Below are 16135 nucleotides of genomic sequence, written 5' to 3'. Positions count from 1 at the left end.
ACTAAAGGTGGGAGCCACCACACCCATCCTTTTTCTGGGTTTCAAAAAGCCTAGTAGCTACATCTGGGGCAGCAAGTAAGACCTTAGAATTACATCATTACTGTCATCTGGCTCTGGGGCTCCCCGATACCCACTGGCCATTGTACATTGGGCCTTTGCACTCTACACTGAGCCCTCCCACCAGCCTTCCTACTTTGTATTTTGACAGTTTTGTCTAGGTTGGCTTAAAATTCACTGTAAGCACAGTCAGGCCTTCTTGAACTTCCAGTCTTTCTACCTCAGCCTCCAATAGCTCCACTACAACCGGGCCTGGCCCTTTTCTTGAGGACAGGGTTTAAATTCATTTTTATGCCATATGTAGTCACATAAATTGATTGACATTGATAATCCCTACTCTCTATGGTCCTTGAACAGGGAGCTAATTTGGTCTGTAGAAGGAAAATGCAGTATAGAACATAGAAACGCTCACACAGTCTAAAGCTGTGGCTCCCCTTTAACTCATCTGTACAAGGATAATCAGGGATTTGTTTCCTTAGCTTAGCATCCAAACTCAGACTGGCTGGCTCAAGCAGGAAGTATGAAATACATGATTATGGCAAGTTCACACAGCATAGTGGAGGTTCGTGTTAAGTGGTGCCATGCATTTACAGACATATTACATACATACACACACACACACACACACACCACACACACACACACACACACACACCACACACAGACACAGACACAGACACACACACACACACACACACACACACACACACATTTTTATTTTCCTGAGACAAGATCTCCTACAACCTGCGTCGGCCTTGAATACCTTCTTAACCAAGAATGGCCTTGAATTTCTGATTCTTGGCCACCACCTCTCAAAGTGCTAGGATTACAGGTGCCACTATTTCTGTCCAGATCCGGGAAGGAACCAGAGCAAGTCTTTAATCTCAGCACTGATGGGGTAGAAGTGAGTAACTTAACGTGAATTCTGGTCTGTGCTACATAGCAAGTTCCAAGTTAGCCAAGGTTCATAGTGAGACCCTATCTCAAGACGATTAAACAGATAAATGAGAAAGAGGAGGGAGAGGAAGAAAGACAGTAGATTAAGTAAGTCACCATTATTTTAACACTAATAGTAAAATAACGACAGCTAGAACTGACACACACTTCTGAAGTTTTTACTGTTCTCTATAGATGTTTTCATAGCTGCTCTGTACTGGGCATGATGCTGGGGTGTGATGATCTAATGTCCTAGTTCCTGCTCTGGCAGACTGATTCTAGGAGAGGTCCAGCTACAGATACGGCAGATAAACACCATGCCCTGTCATCTCTCACTTGCATTTAAGTTTTATAGATAAAATAATAAAGGAGGGGTGTGAATCTGTAAGTCAGGAGTAGACGGAGCTCAAAAACTTGGCCTCTAATCTTCTCATCAAAAACATGCACATAATTAATGCTTCACGTTTGCCAAGTTTGCCTGCTTCCCTGAGTCCAGTCCCAGCTCGCTTTGGTGTGCTGCCAGGCTGCAGTTGGCAACTGGGTATTTAAATGCAGTGCATGGTAACAGCACTCTTAAGAGTTCTTTTGTTCAAAGGCAGCGTATATCCTGAAAAAACAGTAGCTCATTTTGTGGGAAGTTGTCAGTATTTTCCATAAAGTAAAGTGGTAGCTGTTGAATCATTTAGGAACTGTTTCCCCAGAAGAGCTGGGGATTGAAGCCAGGGCCTTATGCATGTGAAGCAAACACTACTACTGAACTGTAACAGGTTTTTTTTGTTTTTTTTTTCCTGAGACAAGATCTCCTATATAACCTGTATTCGCCTTGTATATACCGTTGTAGTCAGGAATGACCTTGAATTTCTGGTCCTTGGTCACGACCTCAGGTGCTGGGTATACAGGAGAGTACCACCAGATCTAACCATATTTGGTGGTGGTCTGGGGAGTAGATCCATGTTCTTGTACAAGCCTGGTAACCCTGACTTGGTCTCCAGCACTCATGTTTTCGTTTTTGTTTTGTTAAAGCCAGTTGGGTGGTTGGCATCTGTAATCCTAGTACTCCTGAGGAGAGACAGGAGGCAAAAGAAAAATGGCAGAGAGAGGTATTATGGTCAGCTAGCCTGGAGTACACGATTTAGTAGCAGAATGAAACTTGTGCTATGATACGCACCCCCCCCACACACACACATCTCACACACATCTCACACACATCTCACACACATCACACACACACACACACACACACACACACACACACACACACACAGATAAGCTAAGAAAGTGTTTTCAGATTGGCAATTATAAAATTAAAATATCAAACTCTGAGAAATGTTAAGGTACTCTATATCCTGCAGTTTCCAAAATTTATTTGTGGTACTGGGAGTTGAATCTAAGGCTTTGCATGTGCCAGGAAAGCACTCCACCACTGAGCTGTATCTCCTGAAGTCTTTAGAGACAAGCTGGGCCTGAACTTACTTTACAGCCCGGGTAAGTCTTGAACTTGTTATCTTCCTGCCTCAACCTTCCAAGTAGCTAGGATTGTGCTCTCAGGTCTGGCCAACATTGAATTCCTTGGGTTTGTTTTTTTCTTGTTTTGTTTTGAGATAGTTTTTGTTTGTTTGTTTGTTTTTTTAAATATAGTATTGGCTATCTTGGAATTTTCTATGTAGACCAGGCTGGCCTCAAGCTCACAAAGATCCTCCTGCCTCTGGAGTGCTGGAATTAAAGTGTGCTCAGCTCAGGGTTAAATGTTGAAAATGAAATTTTGTCTTTAATAGTATAACTGTGTGAATACCAAAGTGTTACTTTGATCTGTACACTTTATTTTACTTAGGAAGGAGGGACTTGTGGCTCACAGTTTGAGGGGACATAGACCTTTCTAGACAAAAGTCCCGGGCAGGTGACTCCATGGTGGCTGGGATCTGTGACGGGACTCCACCTCCCTATACATTGGCAGAACCTGCTCACCTATATCTATATACTCAAAGCCTTGTAAAGCTCTCAAGTAGACAGAGGTCATAAATGGAAGTTCTTGAGGCCATGACCTACATGATGTGTTACAGAGTACAGGCTATGATTTAGGACTCCTGGCCACCACGAGGTACACAAACCACATAACTGATATCACGGAGACAGATAAAGATGCTGATAATAAAGCTATAGTAGAAAGTGGGACAAGAGATACTTATCAGTCTTATCTTAGCCATAATAATTTTCTAGGGAAAAAATGTGCACGAAACAAGCTAATAACAGCTATACTCACCAAGGGAGAAAAACAAACTAAAACATGCACTCAAATGCAGAGATGCACAAAAAAACCAGTATTTATGACAAAAGTACAGACTCGTAATATTAAATCCAGTAAAATAGTGCCCACAGAAGGCCACTAACTCCAGTAGGAGAAATAATTGGTGGTTTGTTTCCATAAAAAGTATATTAAGTAATTCTCATGTTAAAATGCATATCAGAAGTTGAATCAAATAAAACTAATTTCAGTAATCAAAACTGGAACAGTTTTGGCATCAAACAGCCTAACCTTACCTCTAGGAAATTTGAAATTAAGAAAGTTAAGTGGGTTCCCTGGAATTCTCTGTCAAAATCCATTAGTAGCAATGAATCTTTTACTGAAGACTTATATTCACAGATGGTAACGGGCAGAACACAAATCCAGGTTGAGCTCTTAAATTGAGAACCTTTCCCATGAACACATTTTAAAAACTTACAAAATGAGCTACTGTTCTTATCCTAGACAACGGAGATTCTGGGATTACAGATCTGTATCAAGCAAGAGGATTTAGAGAGGGGCATGGGTTAGGTCTACCATCTGAACCATAAATATTCCACAAATAGTAGTTTGACTACATGGTGATTATAGGAGAATAGAGAGCTACCATAAATATTCAAAGGAAGCAGACTCTTGAAAAACTTCATCACTGAAGTATGGCTAACGGCAATTAGCAGATGAACAGCAGTGAACCTTCAATAGGAAAAGATGACTCTGTTCACTATCTAAATCTAAGTGAAACCCAATTAGAAGTTACCTAGTGGTTGATTTGATCTCGGGCTGATTTAGGGTTGAAGGAAAACAGAGAGAGAGAGAGAGAGGAAGGGAGGGAGGGAGGGAAGAGGGGGGTAGCTTTAGAAAGCAAAGAACAATTCTAGAGAGGAGGGTCTATTTGGTCTTTATTGATTTATTTGGAGTTTGTGACAGCAGGCTTCTAGAAGTCAACGGGAGTCTGGTCTCTATCCTACGGGGGTCCCAGGGGTTGAACTCAGATCTTCAAACTTTGTGGTCAATGCCGTTATCCACTGAGCTATGCCGGGGCCCGTGTTTTAGCTTTAAGGATTCAGTCTGCAATTGTTTTGTAAGGAAAGCAAGTTTCTAGAAAACACAGGGCTCCCTCATCTTTTTGAGACAGGCTCTCACTTTACAGCCGTGGCTGTCCTCGAACTCTCAGTTCACTTGCGCAACCTCCCCAACACTGGGATTACAGGCGCACCACCTTGACCAGCAGTGCCTCAGCTGACCCAGAGCCGCCTGGCTAAGCTCTTCGGCCACCTCAGGTTTCTGGGCCGGCCTTCCAGGAACCTGCAGCCTGCCCCCTGGCGCGCGGGCACCGATTGGCCAGGACAGAACCGGGCGTGACGTCAGGCCCCGCCCCGCCGTCCTTCGACCCGCCCCGCGGGGAGGGCTGGCAGTTTAGGGCAGCTGAAACCGGTTTGAGAGGTGACTGTGAGCTGGGCTCAGTGCTGCCACCGGTCACCTAAGGGAGCGCTGGCGAGGCGCAGACTCTCGGCTTAGTCGGCCGCGGCCCAGGCTCCCGGCGCGGCGCGGAACGGAGTGGCAGGTGAGGGGGGCCGGCGGTGCGGGCGGCGCTCACGCGGAGTGGCGGGCGGGCGAGCGGGCGGGCGGGCGGGCGGCCTGGTGTTCCGGAGTCGCAGTGCGGCTGGAGCCCGGGCTGCCACGCGGCCCCTCGGTCCTACTGAGCAGCGTGACCAGGACAGCCACGGAAATACCGGGTAGAGAATAGGGGAACAAAGAAAACGGAGGAGCTGGAGCCGAAACCCTCCTTGCCTCCCACCTCAGCCACCTCGCGCTGGCACTGGTGACTCGCGCCGTTTTGACAGCTGCTTATTTCCCCAAATTGCCTAAAAATTAGTGCCCATGAAAAGAAACTCCGGATGACAGTACAGTCGGATGGGGAGAACCCAGGGCTGCTGTGTAGCTCCTCGTTGGTGCCCTCGGTGACGTTTTAGGGCTGCGGTCCTCTTGGCATCGCCGGCTTAGAGACAGTAGCTGCCCCGTGCTACTTCATCTGTTGGGTCTTGCCAAAAGCGCGAGGTGGTGGGAGGAAACCGGGAGTTTGCCGGTTTCTAGGAATTCTCTGACTATGCAGGCAGCATGGTTGGGGCTAGTGTCCCCCACTCCCCCAACTCCTGTCCCCTGCGGCCCTGGGGCTCCTGCCCACTTTGCACTTTAAGCCGCTGCCTGTTACAGGTTTTTAACACAATAAGGAAAACTAAAACAAGCTGTCAACCCACCTCCACCCCCCAAATTGCTCAATGTTCTAGAAACAAACAGCACAAAATAAAACTGCTAAACTTCATGCAATGGCTTGTATACTGGGGATTGGGGGGATGGGAGGGTGGAAAATCAGTGTTGTAAACAGAATTTAAATCTGCAAAGAAAGATGCAGGAAATTTGGACCCAGAGAATTGGTAAACACAAAAGAAAACTGTATATTACTATTTGGTGTGTACAAAAAGTTGGTGGGTGAGTCAACTATTTGTATTTAATAAAAACGTACGATAAATACATATGAAAATAATGTCAACATGAAATGAACTGCATTTGGAAAAAAGCCCATTGCATGTCTAAAGCTGATGAAAATGTTAATTTGGTTTAAACAACACTCCTTTAGCCCTTGCTTAATGAAAAACCCATTCTTGTTTTCATGCTCGAGTAAAATATTGCCTAAAAGTATATAGAGATCTGAGAAATGGGGTCATAATGACCCCCCACCAAGATAAGCAGACATCAATGTGGCCACGTAACTATTTATTTATTTATTTATTTATTTTTGATTATAGGATAGTCTGAGGATCAAAGCTGCTAGAATCTAGGAGTGAGGAGAATTGGAAACGACTTTTTTTCCTTTGAAAAGTTTTAAAGGAAAACACAGATGTTCTTTTTAGCCAGAAATACATGCTTTAGCTAAAAATACCCTCCTTCAGTTCAGCTGTAAACTGAGTGTTCCTGTACCCTCGGTTACCTTAAATCTCCAGTATACTTCCTAAGCCGATAAACTAGTTAGGTCTGAAACTAGCTGCTAATGTTCAGCAAAAAAGGTATAAACTTTATTTTGCCAGGAGGAACTGTGAAAAGTTTTGATGTCAGTAAGTTACAGTGGCATTTAAAAACTCATGGGCCAGATAGAGGCAACAGTGCAGACTGCCTTTTTTTTTCTTTCCCCGGGTACTTAAGAGGCTGAGGCAGACTGATCTGTGAATTCAAAGTCAGCCAGGGTGTGAGACCCAGCCTCCAATAAGTAAGCAGATTAAGTTAAAATAACTGTTCAAATTCGGCTGGAAGTGCTGTGTAGTGTATGCCTTTCGACAGTACAAATTGGAGGTTGCATTGGGGGAAAAAATTACCAAAGTGGAAACAACAAACTAATAGTGTGTATGTAGTGAGGTGCTGGGTGAGCTGGCTATCTGTGTCAGCTGGGTAGGCAGTGACTAGCATATTTTACTCTTATCTTTTGTGTATCTGAAAAACCTCCTTCATCCATGGTGGGATATTTTTGTTTGTTTAGCAGAAGAAATAAAGATTGCCGAGTAGACTTTGAGAGTCGGTAGAACAGGTACTTAAACACTGCTACGGCGGTTTTGGAGGCGGTTGGGTGCCAAAGCTGTACTTCAGTCCTGCACCAAAATTTTGGCCTCTGTCCATGGTCAAGTAAGCTGCCAGCACAGTGGCTGCCCAGGCTTTCGCTTGTTACGGCATTACATTTTTGAGGGGTGGGAATTGAAGTAGATTGCTGACATATGACAATTCAAGCTTGTCTCCTGGCTGTTGTGTTTCCATGTGTGTGCCTCTATATAGTGCACTCGATGCAGCTGTTCACTGCCGACTTGTCACAGCTATCACAACTGCAGGGACGGAGAACTTGACTGTTTTCCCTTTTATTAAATAGCCAGACTGTTCATGGTTGTCTAATGCAGTAGATGTCTAGAGCTAAATTTGTACTCACTGTTGGTTCGAGTACATGGGAATGATTACATGTGACTTCGCTTACATTGACTGAATTGAATTGGTTATATAGCCAATTGATGAGTAGTTAGCTGAACAAGCAACTCTGAAGTCTTGTAGATGAAATTGCCCTTAGTTTAGACTTGTAAACACTGGGTGAAAGTTCAGATTACAGTGTAAGATTGACAGGCTGGTTAGGCTCAGCAGAAATCGAAGCTTGCTGAAAAGCCTGAGGGCCTCACTACTAAGGGCTAAATTTGATCCCCAGGACCATTCATGGTAGGAGAGAACCAACTCCTGCAAGTTGCTCTCTGACCTTCACATGTATAACTTGGTCCTCCCTCTCTTTCTCTCTCTCCTCCTCCTTTCCTCTTTTCTCACACAAAGAGAAAATTGAAGTTTGTTTTTCAGTCATGTTGTGCTGAGTTATGGGTTTAGTCTGTCTCTTAAAATTCAGTTTACTGGATAGTGGTGGTGGGCACCTCTAATCGCAGAGGTCCAGGTGGACAGATCTGAGTTTGAGACTAGCCTGACCTAATAGATTGAGCAAGGGCTACAAAGACTGTTCAGAAAACAACAAAAATTAAATTCATCAGCAATTTTAAAGCTTTTTTTGTTAGATTTAAGATTTTCTTGTTATAGTTTGGATCTGTTAAATGGAAGGTTGCAGTATCTGAATCATTTTACCTACTCAAAAGCTCTTGTATGCTCAGGGTTATACTCACAGTTTTGTGTCGCTATTTATTCTAAAGGAAGCTATTGAAGTATTCAGGTATTAGGCTAAACCACACCTGTTTCTGTAGCACAAGCTTAGGACGAATAGATCTTGTTTATTCTTAGACACAAAAAATCAAATAGGTATCTTATAAATTATTTTGCTCATGAAATTTTTTTCCTGTACAGTCTTGGGAATTTTTACCAAACACAGAATCGCCAAATATGATAAATATGATACTGTACATTTATAAAATAACTTTCAACATTTAACACATTTATAAAGTAACATTTCAGCATTATATCTTCTAATTGATATAAATGTGACAATGGATCCATAGTTTGTAGATACTGAGCATACTCTTGATTACTTACCAGCCCTCTTTAGGTGTTATAGATCAGGTTTTTGGACCTCAGACCTATTAATTATGGAGGACTGCCCAATCAGTATGTGATGTTAGCAATACTATTGGCCTCTGTCTACTAGAGTCTATGTAAACATCCCTATTCATAAAGTGAAATGTAGCTGGTAAATTAAGGGCATGATGCTGAATAAAAGTGTGATTGGTATTCTTTTAGAGACTTGGACATCCCTGCACAAGGGTATTCTTTTTTTTTTTTTTTTTTTTTTTTAAGATTTATTTATTGCATATGAGTACACTGTAGCTATCTTCAGACACACCAGAAGAGGGCATCAGATCTCATTACAGATGGTTGTGAGCCACCATGTGGTTGCTGGGATTTGAACTCAGGACCTCTGGAAGAGCAGTCGGTGCTCTTAACCACTGAGCCATCTCTCCAGCCCCACAAGGGTATTCTTGGGGTAATCGTTTGAGTAGTTATGTAAAATGTATCAGCACATAAAGACTGTGTTCTTAGTTTAAACTTAGTAACAATCTTGAGCTGTATGTGTCTGTGCATATGTGTGTATTTTTTTTTTTTCTTTTTTTCGGATCTGGGGGCCGAACCCAGAGCCTTGCGCTTGCTAGGCAAGCGCTCTACCACTGAGCTAAATCCCCAACCCATATGTGTGTATTTTAAAGTAGTTTCCTGCCTTCACTCTCCTTTTTTAAGGTGGGCTGAGGTACACAGGCTTGGCTAAGTCTGGAGGTTGGGGAGAAAAATTAGAAGATACAAATAAAAAGGCAGAGGACCTCAGTGTTAGAAGTGTGAATTTCTGAAAATAAAATCTGGAGTGAGGAAGAATGTTTGCCTTCATTATCTCATAGTACAGAGAAGAGATTAGAAGCCAGGACAGCTGTGTGATTTTGAATGATGTTGATAACTGAAAAGAATGCTGTGGCCATAAGAACATCAGATTAAGTTTTTTTTGTAACAGTTGGTAGTTGAGACTAAGTTTAAAGAATTTTAATATGCTGATCCTATAAAAAAATCTGAAAAGACTTAATTTTGAGGGAGGATTTGTATGGGTAACCAGTTACATTGTATATTAGAAATAGTTTCAGATCCTCATTGCCCCACAAAGCAAGTTTGTTGCTTTTATGTTACTCAAGCAGAAGTCTCTACTTGAGCTTTTTCTATCTGTGGGGTCCTTTCACCCTTACCTGGCTCTGGCTAAGAAAGATATGTTGACTTAGCACAGCTGCTTATCAGAACAGAAAGTATGTGCCAAGCACAAGAGAATCTTGACTCCCTAAAAGTAAAAAGTTTGGATACATTTGCTTTGCAATATTTTTGGTATATACTTTCTTGTATTTTTGGGAAGTATGTAACAAAACCATGAGTTTTACTGCATACTTAATGCAACCAAGTGTATATAAGGAGTTTGGAATGACTACTTGAATGTTTTATTTGTGTCTTTTTTTTTTAACCTTTTTTCTTATCAGAGTTCTTTTTTTTTTTTTAAAGATGAAGGCATAAAGTTGGGAGAAAAGGCACTAGGAGGAGTTGGAATGAGTGGTATAGATATGATCAAATTGTATAAACATTTAAGATTTTTAAAGAATTATTATTTTAAAAGTTAGTCATCAAATATCTTTTGAGACAAGGTCTCTATTTACTTTTGGCTGTCCTGGAACTCAGAGATCCTCCTACCTTTGCTTTCTGAGAGCTGGAATTATAAGTGTGCACCAATTAAATTGGGGTTTTTTGTTTGTTTGTTTTTTGTTTTGAGACAAAATTTCTCTTTGTAGCCCTGGCTGTCTCGGAACTTGCTCTGTAGACCAGGCTGTCTCAGCCTCCTGCCCTTAAAGGCATGAGCCACTACCACCCAACCAGTAAAATATTTTAAAAAAAATTATTTAAGTGTATGTGGAGAGCACAGGTCAGGGGACAACTTTCAGAAATTGGCTTTCTTCCACTTTTACTGTAGACCTGGGGATTGAGAGCTTGGGTCAACAGGCTTGGTAGCAAGTGCATTTGCTCTCTGAGTTACCCTCTGTGTCATTGCATTCATTGCTTTTTCTGTTAAGACAGTGACTCATGCATTGTAAGCTGGTTTCCAACTCACTGTATAGTATGGGTAACTTTGAACTTCTGTCAGTGCCCCCATGCTAGGTTTATGTGGTGCTAGGGGCTGAACCCAGGGCATTGTGTGTGTTAGATAAACGCTATCAGTGAATTATACTCCTAACTCCATTGTGTACTGATGCTAAAATAACTTTGTTTTTATTCAGTTAGTAAACAGTTTTCTTTTCTTTCCTAGCAGAAATCTTAAATAATTCCATCAGAATGACACCTTCTCAGGTCACCTTTGAAATAAGAGGAACTCTTTTACCAGGTAAAGTAGACATTTTTTTCTTTGCCAGATGTTTTTAAAATTAATCATTTGAAAAGCCCCCCTTCCCAACATGTATGGGTGTTTTGTCTGCATATATGTGTGTGTATGTATCTCCTGTAGAATTCAGAAGAGGGTGTCAGATGATCTGTATGTCCTTAGGATTGTTGTGAGCTAATGCTCCAGAACCTTCTCCCTTCTTTGTCATATCTGCCCCAGGAATGTCCGTTTTGGGATTCTAACTAAGCATTGTCCATCAGTGTTCTTTCTTTTCAAGTGATACCTGTGCTCGCTCTTATTGGCACCCACATAAAAGAATCCAGCAGCCTGAATGGTTTTCTGCCTCACAGATCATGCCAATGTGGTGCAGTTCTGTGTTTGCCTTTTCTTTCCAAAGACCTTGCCTTTTAAAATGTTAATTGTCTGTCTCTTTTTAAGACAGGGTCTTACTTTATTCCTGGCTAGCCTGAGACTCTTGTCAACCACAGAAATCTGATGTCAGGGCTACCAGTTCTCTACCACCTGAAGCCTGATACCTTATTTTCTACCACACCCGTGTACATCTGTTGGTTCAACCACACCCCCTCTTGGGCCCAATTTTCAAATGAAAATTTTAGATGAAATTACCTGGTCTTGTCTGTCATACACATACTTAGAATACAGCAAATTCAAGCGTGCACCCACCCCTCATGGTATCATATTTTATTGCTAAAGAAAACTGAACTTTTTGCACAGAGATGGTATTTTGTTTGCATGACAAAGGGGATTTGTGCTACTGTAAGAAATTGAAATATTTGGCTAAAATTGACTTATTTGCTACTTGAATTTTCTTTTAGCTTCATTTTTCTGTTGTCAAAGTACTGTGAAATAATTGGTGTAAGGTATATACCAAACACTACCACCTGGGTGTTAGTTAGTCTTGCTGTTTGCTATGCTCTGCTTATATTGGCTGCCTTTCAGTTCCTCAGATCTGCTGGTTCTCTCCCTGATTCCTATTTTGAGAATTTTTTTCCCCAAATCCTGTTTTCCTTTGCCTGGATCTGTGTTCTTTCACTCACCATTATCACCGTTATCAAGGTGAGGAAGGTGAGAGGGCCTCTGAGAAATTTCCTTAGGTTCTGGCACTGTTTTTGTAGATCTTCTAAAGATTTTCAAATTGCTTAAGTAATTTGCCCTGTGACAAGTGCTAAGCTTTATGAGAACATGATCATGTCTTGGTGCTGAATTCTTGCACCTAGCACAGAGCATGGGACAGGTTAGAGTAAATGTGTTCATTCTGTTTAGCTAATGCTTGTAGCAGCCACTACAGTTGTGTGTGCTTGTGCACATACTTTATGTGCAGCCAGAAAACCTAGTACAGCTTTACTCCAGTAGAATTCTTCAGGTGATAATTGCCCGTTATTAGCTGATGTGCAGCTTCTCACTGCTCACTTTGGTCTTATAGATTGCCTTCTGGAGGGACTACAGAGTCTTGTACTCTTTGGGGGGTGGGCAGGGTCAGATATTCCCAAAGTGCTGTAGTAAAAATTAATTGGTTTCTACATCACCTTTGAATATTCTTTTCCTAAATAAAAGACACAAAACCTTTATAATCAGCCTTTTTAGCACTATTCTATTTTTGTCTTTTGTTGTCAATAACCCTGAGATATAACTTGCCATGTTCCATCTGGGCCACTCTTCCTACTCCAACTGGTCAGCCCTCATGACCATATTCTCATGTTCTGCGTACCCCATGCTGTCTTCCTTCTTCTCTCCTACCTACAGACCCCAAGCCTGGGAACTGAAGCTCTAAAGCTCTGCCTCTCTTCTATAGGCTATAGATATTAATAGTTTTAAATTAAGGAGCACAACAAAAGCTAGTAAACATGAGTGAGAATTCACTCATAGGCAGTTAGACCTTTGGGTACAGAATTTAACATTACAATATGACGTAACAGACCAAAGTTCAACACAATCCCCCTCTCCTCCCCACCATCTTTTATTGTCTAAATAAAAAGGCTCTTTTTCTTAAAATAAGAGTTACATTCAAAAAGTTCAGTTTGCTTGTGTTTGGCAACTCAGGAGAAAGTATTCTATTATCTATCCTATCCTGGTGAGTTCAGAGTTTTATAGCGAAATTTTCTATCCTAATTTCTATTACTATCCTAAAGACATCTTCTTGGACTTAAAACATCTTCTTAAATCCTAAACAACTTAAATTTTCTAGTAAGACTGACTATCTAGTCTTCAACCCCATCGGATACCTGAGACTGAATAAATATTACCTCAGTGTGCAGGAAATGCAGATGCACAATGTCCAAAATGACAGATAATTGACTGCCAGGACAGTCCCCAAAATATGAAAATATATCATCTTCAGCCTCTGGCCCAGAATATCTGATGGACCTTTTGTGAAGCAGGAATTATGAAGAACTTGTTCACCCTGTCGTGGGAGAGCTTCTTCCCTGCATCTGTTTTTACAGATTTTTGTCTGTAGATGGAGGCAGGGTGTTTTCTTTGTGTAGTGGCTAGCTTACCACAAATGACACCATCTCCAGTTGCAGGTCACTTGATGCTGATCATCATCTTCCAGGTTGAATGGGGTGCTGCCAGGGGCTGACATGTCTCGATGCTCCCCCCCAAAAAAGCCTTAAATTAATACATACATCTTTAAATGCCATATTTTGTGAATCTCAGGTTTTTAAAGGCCGTCTATTCTATATCTGAACAAGCAGATGTTTTCCTCCAACTACGTATCATCTGTTAGCCCAGGATGTATATTTTTGTGATAATCCAGACTAGTATCTAACATGAACATGAATTTGCATTTCTTAACCATCCCTAATAGTTTGTAATACTATCTATTAAAAGGACTGGGACTAAACCTTGTAATTTTAAATGAATTGCACATAGATAATACCTTAGATAATGAGTTTAAACACACACACATTATGTTGTAACAGTTAATCTTAAATTTTTATATCCATATACAAACGTTTATACCAGTAAAAATCTTAAACCTGTGTTAATATACAGTAATCCATATCAATATAATCAAAAACTGTTACTTGAGAATAGCAATAACTCTAAGTTCAATAATCTACCCCCTTATTCTATTATTTCTATATGATAATTCTATGTGTGCTGGGATTAGGTATAGGTAGTAGAGAATCAAGGCTTTGTACATGCTACAGACAGTTCTCATGCTTCCACTGCTCCTATGCTCTACTCTTTGAGAGAATTGTGAGCAGGCAGTTTAAGTTAGCAGCTGAGGACATCAGGCAGATGAACTGACCAGAGTTAGCTAAGAGTAGCTACCTTTGCAGACAGGAAGGCACTCAGTTTAAGGGAGGGGAATGATGCCCATGGCTAGATGAGAAGGGAGATGGAGAAGTAGAGGAAGGTGTTGTAGGAGACTCCTCAACAAGTTAATTGTCTAATTCTTAGATGTCTTTAGTAGTCCAGTGTTAGCACTGGGAGGTAGAAACAGATGGATCTCTGTGATTCAGGGTCAGCCTGGTTTGCAGTGCCAGATTAGCCAGAGCTGCGTAGTGAGATCCTGCCTACAAAAACACCACTCTCCTATGAAGAGATCGTATCCAATCACTTTCTTTTTTGAATGCTTTTTACTTAAATTCTTGAACAGATAAGGAAAAGCTTATTTCTGTACCTATTTTTGCTGCTTCTGGTATGGAGAGGTAAGTCCAATTAACTTACAAGTTCATAGAATGGCAGTGAGTCAAAATTCTTGCTTGAGGCTCTTTCTTGACTTGAGACAACTTCAACTTCCCTTCTTACTTCCTAAAATTGAAGAGTTTCTTGTTTGGAAAAGCCTAACAGCTCTGATTTCTTTAGGAGAGGTCTTTGCAATGTGTGGAAACTGTGATGCCTTGGGAAACTGGAGTCCTCAAAATGCTGTGCCTCTTACTGAGAGTGAGACAGGCGAAAGGTGAGTGCAGAAACACCAGGATACAGCCATTGTGACATACATTTACATTAGAAACCTAGGGACTGTTCTGTATAGTTTCTCTTTCAGCTTAATATTTATGAAAATTGTGAAGTATATACAGTTTTAAAAATAAAATCACCATAAAATTGGGATTGGGGTGGGGAAGGAGGTTCCTTATAACTTCCATTCAAAACTCTTGACATCTTGTGACTTTCCATCCCCATCTTTCTTTTATTGCATTTTTATTGTGTGTGTGTTACATGTATATATGATATATATGTATGTATGTATTTGTATGCCACTGTGTTGTATGTATAAAAGAAGTTGCAGGAGTCAGTTCTCTCCTACTATCTGGGTCCTGGAAATAAAATTCAGATAAGCGATTTGGCAGCAAACTCCTTCACTGAGCCAGGCCAAAGAACTCCCCTCTCCTGAAGGGCCCCCACCCTGTTGGATGAACTGAAAATTGAACCTATGATGTTGCACACGCTAAGGAAGAATTAAACCACAGAGCTACATACACAATCATTTCTTTTTTTGACTTTTATTTTGAAATTATATCTTGCTGAGTTAGTTACTCAGGGCTGTTCATGAGCCCTGAACTTGAGACCTGTGTCAGCTTCCTCAGTTATTAGGACAGGCCGGGGCTACCACATTGGCTTTACCACCGCGTTCCAAAGTAGCAGACTTGTCTCATTTAAAACAAAGTCTAGGTATTATCTCAGGACTTCTCGGTCCATTGTTGTATGTGTATGTGTTTTTAAATCCAGGCCCTCATGTACACTTTAAACATGCATACTGCCGTTTAACTATTACTAAATATTTTGAGGATGGTCTTGAACTTCTGAGTACTAGGATTGTAGGCGTATGTATGTACAAGTGCATAAAAAGTTTCTTTTTTGGGGGGTGCAGCTATTGGGGGTTATACTTAGAGCTTTTGTTCCTGCTAGAGGAATGTTTTACTACTGAGCTCTTCTGTACCTTCTTTTCACTATCGCTTTCAGTTGTATTAATGTACTTACTGTCTTGCGTGTATATGTGTATGAGTTTCTCCCTGTTGTGGCATGTTTAGAGTAGTTCTCTACCACGTGGATCTTGGGAGATTGAACTTACGTTATCTGGCTTGGTGGCAAGTGTATTTCCAAGGTGTTTGTCTGTGTAGCCCTAGCTGTCCTGGCATTCGCCATATAGACCAGGTTGGCTTCAAACTCAGAGGTAGGCACCACCACCTGGCTAAGTGTTTTTAGCCATTTTCCTAGCTTCTTACATAAAAATTGTATTTGTCTGTTTATTTTCTAGACAGAATCTCACCATGTAACTCTGGCTGGCTTGGAACTTGCTATATAGGCCAGGGTGGCCTGCCCCTACCTCTTGGTGCTAGGATTAAAGATATGCCACCATTCACCAGTTTAGCACATCTGCTCTCACAGAACTGTGTTCAAATCCCAGCACCCAGTGGACAGTATTTTGAGACTAGATCTTAACTAACTCAAAATGTACTTGAACTCACACT

At 41.3% G+C, this 16135-nt stretch overlaps 1 protein-coding gene and 1 long non-coding RNA gene across 7 annotated transcripts in view; one reads left to right on the top strand and one right to left on the bottom strand.

Moving 5' to 3' along the window:
- LOC120101670 (uncharacterized) overlaps positions 1 to 16135 on the bottom strand; it is a 90960-nt gene that overhangs the window by 8493 nt on the left and 66332 nt on the right. The window lies entirely within an intron of this gene.
- Gpcpd1 (glycerophosphocholine phosphodiesterase 1) overlaps positions 4640 to 16135 on the top strand; it is a 44896-nt gene continuing 33400 nt past the window's right edge. For 2 of the 5 annotated variants that reach the window (XM_039105465.2, XM_063284167.1), the window contains exons 1-3: positions 4653 to 4838; positions 10626 to 10697; positions 14529 to 14622. In XM_039105465.2, the coding sequence (XP_038961393.1) occupies positions 10649 to 10697; positions 14529 to 14622 (143 nt within the window). In that variant the 5' untranslated portion in view covers positions 4653 to 4838; positions 10626 to 10648. Of the gene's footprint in view, positions 4839 to 10622; positions 10698 to 14528; positions 14623 to 16135 lie in introns of all 5 variants that reach the window. The other 3 variants (XM_063284166.1, XM_039105466.2, NM_198779.2) reach the window with 3 other exon arrangements.

Source organism: Rattus norvegicus, chromosome 3, assembly GCF_036323735.1.
Source record: "Rattus norvegicus strain BN/NHsdMcwi chromosome 3, GRCr8, whole genome shotgun sequence".
Taxonomy (NCBI): domain Eukaryota; kingdom Metazoa; phylum Chordata; class Mammalia; order Rodentia; family Muridae; genus Rattus; species Rattus norvegicus.
This window is presented reverse-complemented; position numbering and strand designations above follow the sequence as displayed.